This window comes from Parasteatoda tepidariorum, chromosome 1 (assembly GCF_982258835.1).
Source record: "Parasteatoda tepidariorum strain Cologne lab strain chromosome 1, Ptep-v5.0, whole genome shotgun sequence".
NCBI classification, from domain to species: Eukaryota; Metazoa; Arthropoda; class Arachnida; order Araneae; family Theridiidae; genus Parasteatoda; species Parasteatoda tepidariorum.
The window spans coordinates 97,445,097-97,468,793 of record NC_141755.1 but is presented as its reverse complement, the minus strand read 5'-3'; the positions used below and the strand labels follow the sequence as shown (position 1 = coordinate 97,468,793).

Here is a 23,697-nt window from a genome sequence, read left to right as displayed (position 1 = left end):
TCTTTAGAGGTCTTAGAAGCTCTTTCTTCAGAATTCAATTTTGCTGAAGTTCCAGCAGATTTGACATAGTCATCGACAAGCACATAATTCAATGATGAAAGCTGTTTATTAATGCCATTTTTTGAATTCCGTATTTTTTTCTTAAGAGATTTTAATTTCAAATTTGGAGCAGATACAACTTTAGTATTTGACAAAATTCTTTTCCTCAAAGACACAGATTTTGCGACAAAATTCTGCTCATTGGATTCAAATTCAGTTATCGTTGGAGCATTTTGGTGGTCAACAGGTTTTGAAGCTTCAACGTGGTTATTTAAAGAAACTTTGCTGTGTGTACAGTTATCAATTTTGCTAGTATTGTCATTGGTAGGCAGCAAAGGAAGTATTTCAGTATTAGCATTTTTAATATCAATATTTTTTTCACCTTCAACAGTTACGGAGATATTTATTTCTGGATTGGAATCAGAACTTTTCAAGTTAATAATTTTGTTTCGATCAGAAATATTTACATTATTATCAGTAGAAGATGGCTTAGTTAAAGGCACATTAATACTGCTTGTTTGATCATTTGAATCAGTAATTTTACTAGTCTTTAACAATTTTAGATTCTTTTTTTTAGCAGGAGATAAATCAGAGCTTCTCACACTTATAATTTTGTTTTCATTAGAGATGTCATTTAAATTAGTATCAGCATTAGACGTCTCAATAACAGGCACACTTGTACCACAGTTAACAACATTTACATTATTATCAACAGTACATGGCTTTACTAGAGGCACTTTAATATCACTTGCATGATCACTAAAATCAGTAAGTTTAGTAATCTTCAAAAATTTTTTCTTCTTTTTGGCAGGAGTTGAATTAGAACGTTTTACATTTATAACTTTGTTTTTCTTACTGACAATATTAATTTTACTATCAGCATTAGAGGGCTCAGTTAAAGTCACATTAATATCATAAGAATCTGTAATTTTATCAGTCTTTAACAATTCTACATTGTCCTTTTTTACAGATGATGAATCAGAACTTTTTAAACATACATTTTTGTTTTTATCACAGACAACATTAAAATTACTATCAGCAGTAGCGGTCTCAATTACAGGCACATTAATATCAGAAATTTTATCAGCTTTTAACAATTTTACATTCTTTTCAGCAGCAGACGAATCAGAACTTTTCAAACCAATAATCTTATTTTTATCAGAGACAACATTTAACTTGCGATCAGTAACAGTAGTCTCTGTTACATTAATATCACAAGAATAAGTAATTTTATCAGCCTTTAACAATTTTAAATTTTTCTTTTTCCCACGAAATAAATCGGAACTCCTTATATTATTAATTTTGTTTTTGTCAGAAATAACAATCATGTTACTATCAGTATTAGATGTTTCAACTAAATTCACATTAATATTTTTATCACTTTTTAAATTTACGCCATTTGTTTTATTTTTCTGATTCAGTTTCTTATAAGATGTTCTAAGAGGTAACTTAATATCTACTTCAGATTTAGTTAAATTTGGAATCATTCCTTGTTTAGCTTCAGAATGTTTGCCCTTCTTGCATTTCAGTGAACTCTTTGACTGTAAGCTAGCTTCTGGAAAAACACTACTAACTTGAATTACATCAGAAGGTTGTTTATTAAGTGATAAACTGTTTGATGTTTCATCAGAACTTCCAATTTGAATATTTGCTTTTGTGTTATTAACAAGCCATGATCTTTTTTTCCTAATTCTTTTTATACCTTTTTCCCCAACATTTTGTTGATACACTTCTTCAGTTTTAACATCAGATAAAAAGGCTTCTTGAATTTTATCAGAGACAACATTCAAATTACTATCAGCAGTAGAGGAGGGCTCAATTAAAGGCACATTAATATCACAAGAATTAGTAACTTTATCAGACTTTACCGATTTCACATTTTTTTTATTTGCAGAACATGAATCAGGATTTGTTTTTTGCAAAACAACAGGATAAAAATTATTTTGAATGCATGCATAGTTGAGATTACTACTTTCTACAAGGTTATCTGAAACGGAATTAATAATAGATTGAGAATGTTTATTTTTAGAACTTTGTTGTGGGTTTCTTTCATGAATGGACCTAGGGCTATTTTGGGAAGAAGCGTTAATATCATTTAGGTTCGTATTATTAGTACAAGCTAAAGCATTTTTACTTTTTGTTCCAACTCTTTCAGAAAAATTAAGTTGATTTTTACAGCAAATAGATTCCGATATCAAAGTTTTTTCTGAAGATTTAGAAGAAGGCTCTCGTAAAGATCTCAGCTTATTAATCAAATCATTTCTTGAATAAGTTTCAAAAAGCATTAGCATTTCCTGTTTAACATCATCTGGAATTTCTTCGAAATGTTTTGATTCATTCATGATTTAATTGGAGGCATTACAAAACGAAATTTCAAATGAAATGCGAAATAAGATCATCAAATACGCATGATCCCCGGTTACTACGCTTTAGACTACCCATTTCTGTTTTCTTAGAAGACTGAACAGGAATGCCTAAAGTTTTCATCGGGTGCTCTTGGGTTGAAAAATATTAAATTATGGTTTTTAATAATATTCACTTTCGGATGAATATTATTTAATCGAACATTCAAAATTTGACACCATCGCAGCAGTTGTTGTAGTTCATTTACGTCGCACTAGAGCTGCGCAATGGGCTATTGGCGACGGTCTGGGAAACATCCCTGAGGATGATCCGAAGACATGCCATCACAATTTCGATCCTCTGCAGAGGGGATGGCACCCCCGCATCGGTAGCCCAACGACCTGCGCGCGAAGTCGAGCACTTTACGGTAGCACAGTTTAACGAGGACCAATATTGCACACCCTCGGTCCCTACGCAGACTGATCCAAGTGGGTCACCCACCCGCACACTGACCGCAGCCAGTGATGCTTGACTTCGGAGATCTGTTGGGAACCGTGTCTTAATGATCAGTCCACTGTGGGACCACCATCGCAGCAAAAATAAGTATTAATAAAAAATGAGCAAAAACAAACTATGAAAAGCGTATCAAAACTATTTGTTTTGTTTTCAGGGCAAACTAAACGCTCAATAACTTAGAGCAGATATATTTTTTTCTTTATTTTGAAAATGCATTTTTCGTTAAAAGCTCATAATTTCCTATAATTAAATGTACACATTCTTAGATTAGTTGAGCTTGAAAGTTATTTTTTTTTAAACCATGTAACTAGTCATAAAGCAAGGCTGGAATAAAATTGTGCCTGCCCCATGTTAAAAATTTTTTTAGATTGTGGAATGAAAATCTGAAAGATTTTCGCCATAATAAACTTTTTTCTGGAATAAAAGACCCAATAAATCACTGAAAGCAAAATTATGATTACTTTGTTTGATGAATTCATCAAACAAAGTAATCATCAAACAAAGGAACCATTTAATCATTTGTAGAGTGCCTGTATTGAAAAGAGTGATGACAAAACCCAAGAGCGCATGCACTGCCGTCATATTTTTGTCCAAGGGGGTTGCCAGATGATACACCGAAATTGGCGCCTCTCACTCATTTGGTGTCATTCTGAAGGACTTTCAACATTTTAAATTTTGATACAAACAAACTGTGAAAAATTAATTTGAAGGCATTATAATAAATTCAAATAAGTATTTACTTCTACCTTTATTTTAAGATTTAGAAATATATATATATATCAGTCTCGCACAATGGAGGGCAAAGGAGAATGACAAATTTACTAATTAATAATAGTAAATAATATATGGCATTTTGCTAATAAAAGAATAAATAAATAATTAAATAAATCGATACATTTAAAGTTTATACTAATAAAATGCATTTTTATAAGCAAAAATATAAAACTTTAATATATTATTTCATATAAAAAGAATATAAAATAATCTATTGAAGTTATTTCAATCCGAAATGAATATAATTGATTATTTAACTCTAACCATTTGCCCAAGAGTAAATACTAAAGTATCAATAATATAAACTATGAAATTGGAAAGCACATGATATTACAGATTTTTTAAGAAACATTGTAAGAAAAATTAGTATCTCATATTGTTAAAAAATTAACGTCAATGAGAAAAAAGACTTATGAAAGGACTTCAGCTTTAAATAAATGCCATAAGTATAATATAAAAATTAATAATGATTGTGTTACTCATTTCAGAAATAATAATTAACAGAACAAATAATAATTAACAGAACAGGGTCACTAAAAGTAAACTAATGCTACTTGGCAAACATTGTAACGTGCCAACATTTCAAAGTAATATCGCCAAACTCTGCACTTCTGAAGCTTTGATAAAAAGATGCTCAAATCTTAAAATTTATAGGTAATTTAGATAGAAATTACGTTTATTAAAAGTAAAAACATTTATTCTTATGAAATCATTAGTTATTTTATCACCTTGTTCTCTTTGCAATGAGCTAAATAAAACTTTATATGCGCGCAAGTAAGTAATAATAAGGATAAATTCAAATAACTAATAAATATTCAAATTTTCAGCCATAATTTTTACATTTACTGTAACTGTGAAGTTTCTTATTGAAAAAAAGTAAGTAATGAACTTATTACATGCCTCTATTAATGCAGAACATAAATTTTTTGAGGCAGATAATTTTCACTCAGTGTTATTCCAATGGCGAATTTTCCACTCTCGCCTTCGGCGGTAAAGTTCTTCTTTCCATCAGTCAGGAATCGTTTCTCTTTTGTGCACACTCTTCTACTCTAGGCACTCTAATAATTTGGAACCATTTAATCATGTATATGCATTTATTACAGAAGTTCCTGTCTTGGTGATTGACAGTTTAAAACTTATTACACTGTTTGCTTAGTTTGTGGCCATGTCCGTTGGTCTGAATGAGATAACAGACACTTTAATAACATTAATTAATTTTTTTTCTCAGTGAGATTCTTCTTAAATAGGATTCATATGATTTGTAAGGTGTCAAACCTTCAAAAATTATAATTTTCGCACTCTTTTTTAATTTTTTTTTTTATAGTTAGATACGTATTTAAGAAAATTCCGACGCATGTATCCTGTTAATGTATTGTGTTTAATGAATCACAATTGACTGTACTGCGCCAAACGTAAATGATATTACTTGCTCGAAGTAAGAAGATTAAATGATTGAAAATTTAGTCTGTTTATAAGTGCGGATAAAAATCCTTTCGAGATAAAATAGAGTTCTATGCTTAGAAAAAAAAATAAATAACGGGGTAGGTCTAGATTTTAGAATACTGATTTTAATAAAATTAAAATAAAACAATTTCTATTTTTTTTTAACAAAAATGCCATGGATTGAATGCAAATTAGTTATCATTGAACACTATTACACAAATTAGTAAATTGCTTAAAACTTTTTTTGCTTGTTTATGAACTGTTTGAAATGATTCACTGACATCTCAAACATCCATAGGCAGATTTACTTCCTTTCATTCCTTGTTTCATTCGTTCACTCTTCCTCGTTCATTCACTTATTCACTCGCTGTTAACCATACTTTACTTTTAAACTAAAGTCGCACTATGTCCTTTGAACCATCTCTCGTAAATGAAGATGTTTTGTATTCGAAATTAAAAAAGTCATAATTCTATAATGATCCGTCCGTTATAATTAGAAACTAATGCGCGTTCTAACTACAAAAAAAAAAAAAAAAAAAAAGCAAAATTATAACTAAATGTAATATTATGAAATGACTCAAGCTAAAATTATAAATATTTCATCAGCTTAAGATCGATGTAAACAACTATTAACAAACACATTATTTTATATAAATAAAAATGTTAGTTAAATAATAAATTCAGGATTCAACAAAAAGAAAAAAAAAGAGGCAAAAAGAAAGGCGGATTTGAATTTTTAGTGGCAGACATACTTAATAAAAAATAGCAATAATGATTTAGAACAAGTTTTAACAAGTGAGCTATAAAAGTTAGTTTTATGAGTTATTTTCACGTTTTATAATTTCAGTTAAAACTCAGTTCATTGTTTTAAAAATTTCAATTTTGTTCATAACAGTCGCAAGAGTTCTTTTTTTTTGTGTAATCGTTTATTAACCACGATTCATTTTTTGATGAAGCTATAATGTGCTACGTGTTAGAATATAACTGAGGATATTTATCCAAGATTAAAAATAAAAGAAACCTTTGTTTTTATTTCGAACTCTCTCCTAAAAAAACATTTTAAACAATAAAAACGTGAGTGAAACTTCTTTTCCGATTCATTATTCCAGCTGATCAGAATACAGCTTTTTATGTATTTATCTATCTAAATAACATCTCAGAATACAATCGATTGTTTTTTTTCCCCCCTTTACTTATTCTTTTTCTAATAACAAAGTCGAATTGGTCATGATTCCGATTCAATATTTTCATTGATTTTTTCGGGTCAAATACCTATTGTATTACATTATGAAGAAAATTAAACTTTCAAAATATCTGTTGGCATAGAAAGGAAAACATAAAATTGTTTTTCTCAAATGTTTCACTGTAATATTTATTCTTTTTCTTCCTCTTCTTTTTTTTTCTTACAAGCATTTTTTCTTTTAGAAATGGTCTAAATTTTTCTTTTGCTCGTTTATTTTTGAGATTTAAATAACTGCTTTAAAATTTTTTTACCAATTCGTGTGGATTAAAAATAACACGAAAACAAGTTTTATTTACTTACTAGATGAATAGCCGATTTTCGTACAGTGTAAAATCGGAAGTAAATAACACAAGGGAACAAATTTTTTTTGTTGCATGATATATTTTTTTTTAAACAGATCTTAGATACTTTCGCATCTCTAAATTCAAATCTGTAATCGATTTCTCTCTCTAAGCTAACATTTTTTTCAAATGACATTTTTAATTTATTTTTTGTCGAAAATTACAAGTTTAAAAAAGTGCATATATAACAGGGGATTGTTACTCATACAAACTCCCTAGGGGAGTTAGGGTACTTCCTCAGGACTAAAGTTGCATGGAATTCCATGTCCTAAAATAGCTTAACATTCGATTTCGTCTAAATATTTATATATTTTGGTAAAACGAGAGAAACAAACACGTATTACCTCAATAAAATTTGAAGTGTCAATTAAACAAAATTGAAGACAACAATTGCACACAACAAAAATACTTTATTTATAACAAAAAGTAAGAAAGGTAAAAACAACAATTTAATTTAAAACATGTTAGTGGAGGGGAACAAAATTTAAGCTATAAATCCATTCGAAATGGGCGACTAAACAACAGTGACAGCAGCTATCCTGCAAAATCTACTGGACAGACATCTGTTTTGAACTGGATCGAAAGCATTTGAACGTTTTTCAGCGGGAAGGATTGCAATGGTCATATTGTGTCTGTAAAACGTTAGAAATGGAAACAGTATTTTTTAACATGGAAATATATAGAGATACAGTTTTATACAGTGATAACACAGCCCAACATAATATTTGAGTTAGAGAACTATAAAGTAATTATTTGCAAGAACTATAAGGCTCCCATAGTGATGTGGGGAGTAAAAAATCGACCATGTCAATTTTCATCTATCCAGAGATACCTTTGGATAGAATCAAGTTAACATGTCTTATGTACTAGTGATTCGGTATTTAATATTTATAGTGGTAGTTACGTCACATTACTCCTCTTCCAGAATTTTGTCTAAGATAGAATTCGATGAGCGGATACCACTTGTTGATTCATGCTGTTTATTTATTTTTAAAATTTTTGCTCATTATATTTTTTCTTCATTTTTTTTTGTTTTATAGCATTTCGCTCATTTTTTTCTATATTGTTTATTACCGGGAGACTTTATTTACTTCACCGGATTTTTTTTTGCGCAGTTTATATTAAGCAAATCAACTGTTTAATGTGGACCATCCATCATGTTAGCGAGCTCTTATCACGTCCGCAGGTCACCATTGTGGGGATTTAATTATCGACTATGTCAACCTTCATCTATCAAAAGGTACCTCAAGATAGAATCAAATTAACATGTCTTATATACTAGTGATTTGATATTTAATATTTATAGTGGTAGTTACGCCACAGTGGCAATTATTTACAAGAAGGAAAAAAAATTAATAACTTATGAATCGTTAATGAGTTTCAATTAAAAATTGCCCGATACATTTAGGAAACAATGAAGTTTTTCAGGGAGTTTGTGATTTTTTTGTCTATTTTTCGGTGAAAATGTTGAAATTGAGCATTTTTGAGCGTATATCGTCCATGGAGGTTGCCCTATCATTTTGATCTAAACCCTTACAACTAATTTTTTGGGACAATGTTAAAGGCAAAGCTTACGCAAATAACCCCAAAACCATTTTTGAACTCAAAAAGGTCATCCAGGAAAAAGCATTTCTGACATTTTAGTCATGACTAGGACTGGGCTATAAATCGATATATCGCGACATATCGATTTAACGCCTATATCGGCAAACCGATACAGCAACTTTCATTCCAAGCGATACATCAGAAATGTGATTTAAGCCGTCGAGTGAAGAAGACGATATAACGATATAGCGATATAGCGATACACGCAAGGACTTTCTCTTACGTTCCGATGCCAACTCGCGCTGTGGAAGACGATATTGTTTCGTTATGTTGAGACGGCCTTGACTGATGAGCGGTAGAATCAGAATCACTTTTGAGACCTTATATCGTTATATCACATGTTCGTTTTCGCACCTTCGCGATTTGAAATCGTTTCTTGTAGATTATTTTCAATGGGATTAACTTCGTGATCGCCGTCGTAACCTTGTTCTGAACGCAATCTATTATTGAAAAGAATTTATAAAGAAAAGTTTCTTCATTAATTAGGTAAGTTTTTTATTTATTTTCTGACAAAACTTTTTTTATATTTTTAAATGTGAAAATTATCGGAAATCTAATTTAAGGCACCCATAAGGAATTAAATTACAAAGTAAATAAATTTGTTAGGTTATTTTTTTACTTTTTTTAAATTTATTAAAAACTTTTCGGATAAAACTTCTAATTATTTAATGGGCTTCTATTACTGATTTTAAATTTATAAATCTTGCGTTGTTTTTATTTTTAGAAATAAAGTTAAAACAAAACTTATTTTTTGGACATAAGTCAATAAACTTTATTTGTTCAAAAGAATTTGAAAAGTTTGCGAATTTTATTCATTTCTTTTTTTTTTTTTTATCAATTACTACTTCGTTTTATTAGAGAGTAAAATCATTATTTTTTTTTAATTTTCGTTTTATATTATTAGTTAATTAGCTAAATATATTACCGAATATCACAATTCTTTTGTTTTTATTTTTAAGAATTTAATTAAGAAACTTTGCCTTACTTTGTTTTTCGTTTATAATTCGGTCATTATTTAATTTAATTTAATTATTTATATGAAATAATAATAAAAATAGTGTTTAAGAAGCATTTTTTTTCTAAAATTTATTTAGCTCTTTGTTTTAAGCATACAAATAATTTTTTAACGAACTTATTTTTTAAATTTTGTTCCTATGCTGTTAGGTAAATATATTGATAAATTTCACTTTTATTTATTTTTTTATTTTTAAACTAAGAAATCTTTTGTTATTTGCGTGATCATCTTTAGAAAATATAACAAAACTTGTGTTTACTTCTTCATTAAGAATTTGAACATTACGATCGAACTTAATAATTCTGTAATTATTTACGCATAATAGTACAAGCAAATATTGATTTGTTAAAAAAAGTTTCTTTTTTTTTAAAAAAAAAAAATATATTTTTAACACTTTGTTTTAAGTGTATAATGAATTTCTTAACAAACTTTTTTTTAAATTTTTTAAATTTTCTTTCAATAATTTCAGCTAGATATCTTTATAAAATTCCCTTTTTACTTTTAAACTGAGAAATCTTTCAGAGAACGAAAATTTTAAGAAATTATTACAAATCTTATGTTTACTTTTTAGTTTAAAATTCGAGCATTTTTAATTTTAAACTTCGGCTTTTAGTTAATCTAACTTTTATTTTAATTAAAATATATTTTGAAATCAGCTTTTGTTTAATAAAATTTTTTTTTTTCATTAAGGGTGTTTTAGGGGTGAACTTAAATTAAGACTGCTTATACCTTATAAACGATAAAGAAGTGCAAATATTTCATTCTGTATCTACACACATTTTTTCAATAAATATTTTAAGTAAGATTTGTACATCTTAGTCAATTTATTTAATATCTTTCTTTAGCAAAACATATATATTTTCAAATTTATAAATTGATTTAAATCAATATGCGTATGAAGTCTTGATAGAAATCTGACTTTCTGTGCCTTAAAGTAAATGAAATTCAAAAATACTATATCGCGATACATCGCTATATCGCGATGCAAAACTGACGATATATCACGATATATAATTTCTAATATCGCCCAGTCCTAGTCATGACATGACACTTTGTGACTCGCTGGAGTCATGACTCTTTAGCGAATTTTGCGGAGTTCTGCTATTCGTCTGAGCCACAACTGATGGCAGGTATATCGAACACGACAAATCCAAATATCTGCTGTTGCTTTTAAAATACGCATGAAATCATAAATTTCAACAGCATCAGAGGTGGTGGTTGTGGTGCTCCTCTCATGCGTTACCCGGAGTCTCGTAACGACGAGTCTGATATTGTTTGAAACTTTTGTATTGTTGCGGACGTTGTTATGACGGCGATATATCAATTCTGGGATATGGGATTTATGAGTGTGGGTCGCCTTACTGATAGTTCTTACTCTTATTATAAGCTTTGTGTCCAGTTGCGTTAAGTCACCTTATGCAATTAAAATAACAGATATAAAATTGTAAAGCATCATTAGGAATTAACTATTCGCACTATTGCTGAGAAATTTCTCATCGAAAAATATTTATCGAGTTTTTATGGTGATCGAAAATTTAATAGGAATTTTATCTTTTAAAAAAATTGCAGCCGAAGTTGTAATGGCAACTGAACAAAATGATTAGGTTTGAATTTTATCTAAATGGTATTGGTAACTAGATTTGTGAGATAAAATTTGTGTTTAATGCAATAAAACTGTTTGGGATCTTTCAGATGAGTACTTTTTAATCGAGATTTAACAATATGTTTTATATCAAGAAAGAGAAAATGGTTGTAGCAGTCATGGGGGTCGATGAGCGAAACGAACAGAGGGAAGAGCCCATTAATAATTTTATACTAAATGATATGCAAAATGTTCTACGAAAGGATATCCATAAGAATCATTTCTAGAAACTTAGTCGAAACTCTTATAAAAATACTGAATTTTGTTTTTGTTTTTGCTTTTATCTCAGAACACAAATTTTTATACACCTTCGGTACACTTTTTTCGAAAACTACTTTAAGTACCAAAGGAAATTTTTGTGGAGATTTAGTACAAATAAAAGCGCGTAATAAACTAAAATTAAAACATGTTTTGGTAAAAAAATGAATTTTATTAATTGTCAAATATTTACGATTGTTGGTAAAAAAATATTTATTCAATTTTTTTGACAAAAAAGTTTATTCTACTTTTTAACTATTTTTTTAAACCATTTAAATTAAACAATTTCAAAAAGTTTCTCGCGAATTACATCATTATCGTATCAGCGAAATTCAAGTGTCATTTAGTTTTATGTAAGTTAACGTCTAAGAATTTTCTTAATTTTTTAGTATCGAGTATTTCATTTTTTTAAATAGCTAGTTTGAAGAGAGATTGCTCATTGAAAATATGATGGGCAACGTTGCGTAGAGAGCTACAATTCTCTATTTAATTGTAGAATAATTGATAAGTTCTTAACTTTGATAATAGATAACTTCTAAATATAATTATTGAAAAGAAATCCAAGTCTGATATTTATTTTTATAAAATCTGCTTTGATCAATGCCTTTTTTTAGTTAAATATTTATGCAAGGTGTTCTGTAATAACCACTTACAATATTTACTTTTAGGATACACACCAAAAAAAGGTTAAATAAATAAACAATTCAGAGATCGCAAATTAATATTTATTATTATTAACATTATTTTAATTTAACGAATCATTATTGAGGATAGCAGGATTGAAGGCATCAGAATCAGTTTAATTGGTAGATGAAACTAAAAGATGGGTGTTCTAAATTTTGTTTATCTCTTTGTATTTATAATCGCCTATATTTATAATTGTTATATAATTAGTTGTATTTATAAACATTATTGAAATTTAACGGATCAGTATTGAGGAAGCTGGGGCTGAAGTAATAGAAAACAGTTTGATTGTCAGATAAATCTTAAAGACGTGTTTCTAATTTCGTATATATTTTCTACTTTTATAACCACTTCTTTGCTTTCTCCGGTAATAAAATAGATTAATTTTTTAAATTTTTAATCCCGCTTTCCTTGTCAATGATTATTTGTGCTTTGATTAAGGTTTTTCTTTGCTTAAAAATAAACTTGTTACGCCTAATATTAATAATTTTTATTCATTGACTGTTAAAAGTGGGCCGTGGGAACCCCAGTGGTTAGAGAATCGGACTGCGGTCAAGAGGGGTCAAGGTTTAATCTTCGCTTAAGAACCATCTAAGGACATGTGATATACGTGTTCGTAAAATCTGTGGAATCGAAAATCCTGTGCTTGGTTGCTGAGCGGTGCTATGGGTTAGGGATTTGGGGTAAATTTCTTTCCCCTTCAGATCTAATTGAGGAAGTGGCTTCACAAATGGGTGGTCCTGCCACCTCTGAGCTAAGACGTACTTACACCCTTACGGTGCTCTCTTGTCACTTGAAGGACTCACCTTTCTGATTAAATTTGCAAAAGGCCAATAGCTGATGGTGAGCTGGGTTTGCCCAAGTGTCATTAGAAATGACAACAACATTAAAATTATTACAGTTAACGGAACAACACATGTATTTTTTTTGAGGACATGAATATCATATTTTTTACATTTTAAATGCTCGGTTCTTTAAATAATAAGAAATTATAGATGCATATACTTACAGCATCATCTATTTGAGGGGAACGACGTATGGAGATGCTACTACAGGAGGAGCCACGTATTTGTAGGGCGAGTATGGTGCATAGTAGTAACCACCGCCATATGGAGTATAGCCTGTGTAGGAGGCAATAGATTTGTAGTAAGGGCTACCTGATGGAACTACATATTTGTAAGGAGAATAGGGTGAATAGGAGGGGTAGTAGTAGCTTGGATAGGAAAATACTTTGGCTGGTTCTTCCTTTTTCTCAAAATCGAAATCTGCCAGAGCTGATCCAGCGATGCACAGGAAAAATACGGTTAAAATCTGGAAAAGTAAGTATGTTAGTAGAAAATAATACTCACATAAAAAGCTAGCTGTATTCATTTTTGTCCTGGAAATGATTCCGAAAAATTCGTTATGTCTAAAAAATTAATCGTAAAATAAAATTTTTTATTTTTTTTTTCTCAAGGAAAATAGGATTTGTATCTTGTCAAATGTTTTATGTCAAAAGAAGTGACACATTTTCAAGTTTAATGTTAGAGCTTTCTAAAGTGGCGCTTTTAGTAAGCATTCGAAAGTTTCTTTTTTTTTTTGTAAGCGGGAAAACTTTAAAGCCTGACGATGACACCAAAAGCTCAAAGCTTGTGACTTCCTTTATGAACAACTGAGATTTTGAAACTTTTCAAGTTATCAGCTAGTATCAAGTTTCAAGCGTTCACCGTAAAATGAGGTGAAAACCAGGTTCGAATCCCAGCGATGGCTGGTCGATATGAAATCCGCACCTGGCTTGCATCGACCACTATGCTAACGTAAAATATCCTCAGTAGTAGATGGATCACGGGTTGGAACACGTCAAGCTAACCGTGGGAAGTTTTAATGGTTTTCCTCACCATGTAACGCAAATACGGGTTAGTGCCATAACAAAAAGTCCTACACGAAGGCAAATTTCTCCCAATACTTAATCCAGAAGTTCCTTCGTCTTCTGGATGGGGTTCAAAATTACAAGGTTACGGAGTAGTCGTAAACCCAAAACAACTGGCTCCGTTGTTCAACAATGGTTATAAAAGTTATAACACTAGAAAATTCATATTAAAATTCAGAATTTTTGAAGAAGTACGCCCAACGTGCAGCTGGAAACTACGACCCCTAGATTTAGCACTAAACATATCATAACTGGTCAAAAGATCGGTTATTGTAAGTTGTATTGCATTGTAGTGTTAAGTGTTGGTATGTTTTGTGTTAAAGTCTCGTGCTTTATCGATAGAATTAGTCGGGTATGCTTGTGTTTTGATATCACTGAAATTTTTGATTGCATGAACTTACCCATCTATTTATGAAGAAATGATTGTAACAAATTGTGTGTGTGTTTTGGAATAATATAAATATTTTTATATTGCCAAATATTTTTAAAATTGCAGTTATTTAGACAGAAACTAAGCTCTTTATTTTTTGGATTTCCATATTTGCAAGAAATTTTGTTCGGATTTAAAACAACACTTCTTCTAAAAGTTTGACCATGAAAATATTAAGATATGCAATGAACGAACTTTTTTTGTTTTGATAAAAAAGAAAAAGACGGATAGGAAAAGAACCCCCCCCCCCATAATTCTGAGGTTGTTCAAAATCAATGTTATTATCAACCGAATTCTCCCAACTCACCAATTTTAGTTCGTCCTAGAATGAACTGAAATTTCCCTTCTACGCTTTATACTCCTCTGTAGAATAATTCAGGGAAAAAAAATTTTTTTTCGAGCAAGAAAGTCGATAACTGACAGCAAAAATATTTTAAAATAAATTTGTGTATCGAAAAAATGTTTTTAAATAAGATCAATAATTCTGACTTAACTTTTCATAATTGATTTTTTAAAATTTTTTGTAAAAAGTAAAATAGATTTTAAGATTATTTCGGTAACTTGTAGGTAAAGCCCACTGCTCGCCCCGCTCAAATTCCCGCGATTGCTTCTTAAAAGCCTATCAGGTTCGGCACACACGCGTGACGTTGCTGACAGATGTCCAATTAAATCTGATTTAAATCATATGGTTAAGTATAATCACATCACTTCTTCTCGAGTTGCAAATACCCAATTGTGGCTTTATATAGAGCAAAACTAAAGTTGAAGGTATATCTTTTGTAACAATCTTAATAAAAAGCAAGAGTAATTATTTACAAAACTAAGAAACAGACATTTCTTTTATTACAATGTTACAAAAACATTAAAAAAAACCAATTCTAAAACTATAATTCTTCATTTACAAGAGGAGTGGAAGTTATAGGGATAATTTTATTCTAACAACTTAACCTAATGTATTTTTAATTTTAATTTTTGATGAAAGAACTAAAGAGATTTTTTAAAAGTAACAGCGAGAAGAAATTAAGTACATTAACAATTAATGGCTTAGTAAAATTTAATTAAAAAAATTCAATTACCAATATTTTAACCCAGTAACTTCAGCAAACCTGGCAAAATTTATTTAAGCAACGATTGAATCAAATGTTGATGCTGATGTTTTGACTTTAAATTCTAGTTTAAATACAAGCAGCTGTAGCTAGTAATATCTATAATTCCCGCCTCCTAATGAAATTGATTTTGATTTAATGTGGTTCGCATAAACCAACTCTTAAATAATCCAAGAATTCCAAGAGATTAAGGGACAACTTTATTTACTTTAGCAAACAGAAAATTGAAAAAAATCTTGATTTACTATAGCGGAGAACTGCCGAATGTTAAGTTCATTTTTTGCATATTTCGTCTTATTTATTCATTTGTTTAATCAATATCAAAATTTTTTGCACACAATTATAATGCTAGTTAATAATAATAATAATAATTAGGATGATGATACTGGTGAGGATAGTAATCAAATTATTATTATTATTATTATTAATAATAATATAAATAATTTGATTTTTATAACGTTATTTAATGACAATTGAATATATTTTGAGTTGTAAGATGTAAAATTATTTGTATTAGCTGAATAATAAAACTTAAAACAGAATAAAAAAATCCAAAAATTAATACAAATTAGTTAAATAGTTCCCAAGAAAGGAAATTTTAAAAATACAATTATATATTTTTTTTATTCAAAATTTGAGTTTTGTCATTTTAAGAGATGCAAAAATTTGCTCATCTTTGTCAGTGTTAGATTATTATTAAATTAAACAATAAAAAATAATAAAAAATTTTAAAAATTATATATTGCATTGCAATATTTTTGAATACATTGCAGAAATTTTCGGATCAAATTACGATATATAGTGCCGGCAGTTTGGGTGCATCATCCGTAAAATATAATAACATAATTTTAACAGTAATATTTATTTAATTAGAGTGATTCAGTGATTTGACTGCAATCATTGCTGTAAAAATTACGGTATATCAGTATTTTTTGTTTCGTTACATGTTCCTGTAAAAATGGATTTTACATTAAAAAATGACGGTACATGCCGAGCTTTATAATTATGTAAAAAATGATTCTATCTGCATTCTGTTGATGAAGAAAAAGCCGCATAGAAAAAAAATTAGCTTTAAAGGATTTAAACTTTCAACCAATTTCTAATTAAACTATTGAGAATTTACTTTTCATTTGGGCAACCCCTTCCTACAATATTTTAAGGGTAAAATTATCACAATCCCCCGAAAAAAAGTTTTTTTTTTGCTTGTATTCGAAGAGTTGCGTTTTAGGGTTGTTTTTGTATTCACTGAAATAGCTCTATTACACTGAGAAAAAAAGTATGATTGAAATTAACGGGATATAGCAAAATTTACCGTATTTTTGGCTCTATGGCAACAACAAAAAGAATTAATAAAATGCGGTTTTATAATATGTGATGAAATTTGATAAATGTGGTAAAATTTGGTAGTGCCATTTATTCGGTAAATATCGTGTTTCAGTTTTGTATTTTCATTAAATATATGGTGATATGAGCTACAATTTTCGAAAACCAGAATTTATATATATATATATATATATATTCAGCGTTATGTATATATATAAGAAATGTCATTACCGCACAGTTAAATAATTCTGCCAGAATTTTTTTCTCCATGTAGGTATGGCGAAATCCCTAAAAAAATTTACATTAAGAGGTGGTCCAAACTTTTAAACACTTTCCGGACACAATTATTGGGAACGTACCTTCCACCATATATTGAAGCTAAACAATGACTGCCTTAATTTGATGTTGTGCTAGATTTCTTAAAAAATAATATATAATAATAGCTACTTAAGAAAATAGAAACTATAACAAAACTAATAAATAATATAAAAAAATAATAAATAATATAATATAATATAAAAAAATAGGTATTATAAATATTAAAAAAAATAATAGCAATTCAAAAGAATGAAGTTACACAGTAATGTAGCGATTAATTCAAATACAGCTCATCTACGAAATAAGGCAGGCATTATCTGATAGTAAGCTAATTTGTTCAGCGAATATTGGATTTATACAATCAGTTCATATCAAAATCAGTTCAATTAAAAAAAATTAATTTGTAAAAATTAAAGCTTTTTGACGATGATAATTATCTTAAAATAATATGCATATAAAAGAAAGAAATAAAATCTGGAAAATATAATTCAGGAAGAATTCTAAATGAATCAACGAAATAAATTTAGAACTTAAATATATCTCCGTGATACGATTTATATAGTAATTAATTAAAATACAGCTCTTCTACAAAAAAAGGCAGGCATTGCTTGATAGTAAGCTACTTTGTTCAGCGAATACTAGATTTAATACAATCGCTTCAGATCAAAATCAGTTCAATTAAAAAAAATTTAATTATGAAAATAAAACTTTTTGACGATGATAATTATCTTAAAATAATAATCATATTAAAGAAAGAAATAAAATTTGGAAAATAAAATTCACGAAAAATTCAAAATGAATCAACGAAATAAATTTAGAACTTAAATATATCTCCGTGATACGATTAATATAATAATTAATTAAAATACAGCTCTTCTACAAAAAAAGGCAGGCATTGCTTGATAGTAAGCTACTTCGTTCAGCGAATACTAGATTTAATACAATCGCTTCATATCAAAATCAGTTCAATTAAAGAAAATTTAATTATGAAAATAAAACTTTTTGACGATGATAATTATCTTAAAATAATAATCATATAAAAGAAAGAAATAAAATTTGGAAAATATAATTCACGAAAAATTCTAAATGAATTAACGAAATAAATTTAGAACTTAAATATATCTCCGTGATACGATTTGTATAGTAATTAATTAAAATACAGCTCTTCTACAAAAAAAGGCAGGCATTGCTTGATAGTAAGCTACTTCGTTCAGCGAATACTAGATTTAATACAATCGCTTCATATCAAAATCAGTTCAATTAAAAAAAATTTAATTATGAAAATTAAAACTTTTTGACGATGATAATTATCTTAAAATAATAATCATATAAAAGAAAGAAATAAAATCTGGAAAATATAATTCACGAAGAATTCTAAATGAATCAACGAAATAAATTTAGAATTTAAATATATCTCCGTGTGATACGATTAATACAATAATTAATTAAAATACAGCTCTTCTACGAAATAAGGCAGGCATCGCTTGAGAAACTGCTACTTTATTAAGCAAATACTTGAATACTGTCGGCCTATATCAAAATCAGTTCAATTACAAAAAAAAAAAAAAAAAAAAAAACTTGTTTGTCATAGAAGTTAAAACTTTTCAGCGATGATAATTACTTTAAAACAATAATCAAATAAAATAAATACGAAATAAGATCTTGAGAATATTTTTAACACGAAGAATTCCAAATGAATAAACAAAATAAATTTAGGACTTAAAATTCAAATAAAATAAAAAGCTTACCATAGTTTTCATGATTGTGAAAGACGGTGGGATATTCAAGAGCTCAAAAGGCAGGAGAAGATACTAATTTTGAGTAAATTACCCTCCTTATATACTAAAATTTCTAACTACATTGCAATCAAAATAAAAAAAAATTTGCTAGAAAATTATAAGTATATCGGTGTGTTTTATCTCGGCTCTTCTGTGATTGGTTAGTGTATATTAAATATATTACAACAAATAAATTAAAAGAGAAAGTTTCTCACGTGCCTTTAATGTGAGCACAAGTGGTGTAAGTCTAACGTACAGTGAAGAACAGGCAGAGAACTTGTTGCTTTATCTTTTAACAGTTTTCTCCAAATCAATTCTTGGATTATTTAAAATTATAGATCTGTTTCAGTTATATTTTTTCATATAAGCTTTGCTAGAGCAGAACATTAGATATTCAACCTATATGAAAAGATATATGGTTTATTTTATTGTTTAGTTTTTAAAGATTCAACCATTTCATTTTTTAATGGTAGTTTTTAAAATTATATTACATAAAGCATAAAAGAATAATAATCGGTGAAAGAAATTAAAATTGAAAGGTATTCAACTATTTGGACATTATTCCCATAACTGTTTATTTTTATGTCCTCAGTAAATGAAACGAGCTTTTTTATAGAAAAAAAAGTATGTTTATTGAATAAGTCTTGAAATTTTATTCTTTATTGTCTGAATTTGTACATTCAAGATACTTATAAGTAAGAGTTTAAAGCAGTTTTCCGATGCTTTAAGAATGAAAATAAAAAAGTCGTATTTTTTAATGCTTGGAATAAGGCTTTAATTTTATGCTATTAATTCTATCCTGTTAAGAGAATCGACTGAATTTAGAAACAGACTAATATTTTAAAGATTTAAAAAAAATTATTAATAATATTATTATTTTTTATTTCCTAGCTATTTAAAAAATCATTAAAATGAATGAATGAATTCATTATTTTTGTGTAATCTAACAATGAGTAATTTTTAAAGTAAAACGTACTAGATAACGAAAGTTTTTCCTTTTTAAAAACAAATAAGGATTTTCGTGTCATTGAAGAGCTGATTTATGCAGCTCTTGTGGTGCTTCCATTGCTTTTGTATAATATTGAAGTCTGGCGGTATTTTGATTATCAGCGAAGAGTGATACCCAAATACTTGTTTGAATTTTCTTATGAAACGTAAGATTTAGTACGAAATCCACCAGGAATTATTTCTGCTTGAAAACTTTCCGATATTTTGCGCAAAATGATTTTCACAAACTTGAAATGGATTTTCAAGATACAACTATATGTATTTGAAAAGAAATCAGTCACAAGAGTTAGGTCTTCACTGTGAAATTCTTATCCTTGAGTCGCAAAAAGTATTAACAATGCAGTGCTTCGATTCGCTTTAATTTTTCTTATCGAATTAGGCTTTTCAAGTCAGGAACATTGAAAGTGATCTGCTTTGTAAGTTTTCAGCATTACTCCATGTATCAAAACATTTACAAAGAAAAATTAATTTGTGATACCGCTTTGAAAGGAAAGTTACTATATGCACACTGGGTACCGCGATGGCTCAGGGGGTAGAGCGTTCGCCTTTGAATGAGTTGAACCGGGGTTCGATCCCGGCGATGGCAGTTCGATACGAATTCCGCATCCGGCTTGCACCGACCACAGTGCTGACGCGAAATGTCCTCAGTGATAGACGGATCATGGGTTAGAGTCCCCTTGCCGTCAGGCTAACCGTGGGAGGATCTCGTGGTTTTCCTCTCCATGTAACACAAGTGCGGGTTAGTTCCCTCAAAAAGTCCTCCACGAAGGCTAATTTCTCCCAAGATTTGATCCTGGAGTTCCCTTGTTTTCTGGATTGGGTTCAAAATGACAAGGCTAGGGAGTTGTCGTAAACCCAAAAATTGGGTCGGCTGTTCAACGACGGTTATAAAATAAAAGAATGTATATACACACTGGGGGCAGGGATAGCCTGTTTAGTAGGGCACTGGGGCCATGTCCAAAAGGTCGTGAGTTCGATCCCCGCCGGCCGAAGACTCCCCGTGTAGTAAATGGTGACTGATACACGTTAAATCTGTCGAGTACTAAAGTCCTCCATGTTCCCATAACAAATCAATACCTCTGGGTGTACTGATCCAGGAGTTTCCCTGTCTTCTGGATTGGTTCAAGATTACAAGGCGATGGTGTTGTACATTAGTAGTCCGAAGCCCCAAAATAGCGCCAGCTGTTCAACGACGTTCATAATATAATTATAATATATACACACACTGGTGCACCGACCACAGTGTTGACGTAAAATATCCTCAGATCATGGGTTAGAGTCCCCTTACAGTCGGGCTAACCGTAGGGGTTTTTCATGGTTTTCTTCTCCATGTAACGCAAATGCGGGTTAGTTCCATCAAAGGCAGATTCCTCCCAACACTTGAACCAGGAGTATATTTTTTCTTCTGGATAGGGTTCAAAATTACAAAGCTACGGAGTTGAACATAAGAAGCCGTAAACCCAAAACTTGGGTCTGCTGTTCAACGACGGTCATAAGCTAAAATACAGTGAAGCCTACAGGAAGGACCACCTCTATGTAGCGACCTCCTCTATTTACGCCCACTTTTAGGAGGCACTGAATTTTTTCCATAGACTTAGTGTATATATATATATATATATATATATATATATATATATATATATATATATATATATATATATATATATATATATATATATATATATATATATATATATATATATATATATATATATATATATATATATATATATATATATATATATATATATAGGTATTGATATACATGTATATATACATATACATATATATGTATATATATATATATATATATATATATATATATATATATATATATATATATATATATATATATATATATATATATATATATATATATATATATATGTATATATATACATGTGTATATATATACATATATATATATACATGTATATATACATACATGTATATATAGAGCTTCTAGCAATAGTAAAAAAGATGGGTCAAGATTGATTGGGAACCACTGGCCTTGAAGACTTTGGCTGAAAGATAGGCAAAATTTTATACACCAGTTGAAAACAGCTGTTACATACTCGAACAGTTATAAAAACAGCATTTTGTTCGTTAAAAAAATTATTTAATAAAACGAAAGCGTTTTCAAAAATAGTCTTAATATGTTTTCTTTTTTTTTTAAATCAAATGGTTTTTCCAAGTGAAATAGTACGCTGCAATTAGTTACACAATTCGCTTAAAAACGATTCTTAGGAAATTCTTTTTACTGTTATAAAGGCTTTCAAATGCCCTAGTGTGGTTTCTTTAGGAATTAAAAAAATTTATATTTTAAGGAGAAAAAAAATACTTTTCAGTAACTTTGAACCCAACCCAGAAGACAAAGGAACTCCTGGATCAAGTTTGTTGTAAACTAGCCTATGTGGAGGATTTTTTTATGGAACTAATCCGCATTTGAGTTACATGGAGAAGAAAATCTTGAAAATCTTCCACGTTTAGCCAGACGGCAAGGGGATTCTAACCCATGATCTGTCTACCACTGAGGATATTTTACGTCAATATTGTAGTCGGTGCGAGCCGGGAGCAGAATTCGCATCATCCAGCCACTGCTGGGATTCAAACCTTGATCACCTCATAGGGAGGCAAACGCACGGCTCTACGATTCGTGGGTTGAAGCAGAAAACTTTTGTTCTAAATTTTTTTCAGTGAATTAAATTAACTGACCTTTTCTCTTTTTAACGCATTAATGCCCGGCCATCAACAATATATTCATATTATTGGCGGTAATAGTGAAAATACACAAATGCTTAAATCAAGTGAGTATTTCCTTTTGTTACAAACGAATTCAGCTTTGAAAAGGCATTGCTCTTTGACTTTAGATCCAAACAGTTTCATTATTAATATATAATGTAACTGTAAGTAACTGACTAAAAATTTAAAACATAAATTAAATTATTTATTAAAATTTAATAATTATAACTTTCAATGCATAAGATTATTTAATAAATAACAGGTTATTTTATCATAATAAGATATTAATATTAAACGTAAAATTATTTTATTTTATAAAAAAAACTTTTTTCTTCATTGAAATGACATTTAAGCTAAAACAAAACAAGAAATAAAAATAGTTTATTTTGGTTAACTATTTCTGATACATTTATTTATTTTAAATATATTTCATTTGATACTCAAACACAAGGGTAACAAAACTTTTAAATATTTACCATTTTATAGAATTTGAATCCTTAACGATATAGAGAAACTGAAGCTATTGATCTATTGAATCGTTATTGATGTTTTTAGCGACAACGAGCACAAGTGTTTTCTGAAGAAAGTGTTCTGACTTGTTATTAAAGAATAAATTGTGTATTATTATTATGAAAATGATTATGTTATTGTTGTTGTTTCTAATGCCACTTGCCACACGGGCAAGCCTGCTTGGTGAAACCGAGCAAATTTAAAGCCGAGTGTGCGTTTCTTGTTCTTCAGTGGCGCCATCTATGGCCAAGAATTCGAATTCTGCCACACCATACGTCGCACCCGTTTATAGGGCGGACTCATTCATACATCCATTCATACATTCATACACTCATTCATACATCCACAGATCGTAATTTTGACCTGAATCAGAGAACGAGCGATCTCCAACCCAGTACCCCCAGAGGTATTGATTTGTTATGGGAACATGGAGGACTTTTGCGACTCGACAGATTTAACGTGCACTTTACTACACGGGGAGTCTTCGGCCGGCGGGGTTCGAACCCACGAACTCTCGGACATGGGCGCAGCGCCCTGCCGATCTGGCTATCCAGGTCCCTGAAAATGATTATATTTACTGTCACAATTATTCATTAAATTTAATCGTTAAAAGCTAGTATAAATCTGTTTTTTTTTGTAACACTCACTAGTTACAAAAGAATTAACATTA

The 23,697-nt window shown here is 29.6% G+C and overlaps 2 protein-coding genes across 3 annotated transcripts in view; both read right to left on the bottom strand.

Annotated features, from left to right (window-relative positions):
- LOC107455970 (uncharacterized) overlaps positions 1-2,312 on the bottom strand; it is a 28,120-nt gene extending 25,808 nt beyond the window's left edge. For both annotated transcript variants that reach the window (XR_015435961.1, XM_043040174.3), the window contains exon 1: positions 2,174-2,312. The gene's annotated coding sequence lies outside the window, so the exon portion shown is untranslated. The remainder of the gene's footprint in view (positions 1-2,173) is intronic.
- A 4,777-nt stretch (positions 2,313-7,089) lies between these two features.
- Positions 7,090-18,882, bottom strand: LOC107455879 (uncharacterized). The gene is made up of 3 exons (XM_087169444.1): positions 18,738-18,882; positions 12,913-13,214; positions 7,090-7,331 (listed from the first exon to the last, which is right to left on the bottom strand). Exons 1-2 carry the CDS (start codon positions 18,747-18,749, stop codon positions 12,921-12,923), a joined length of 306 nt encoding a protein of 101 aa, XP_087025570.1. The 5' UTR covers positions 18,750-18,882; the 3' UTR covers positions 7,090-7,331; positions 12,913-12,920.
- Between the last annotated feature and the right edge of the window lie 4,815 nt (positions 18,883-23,697).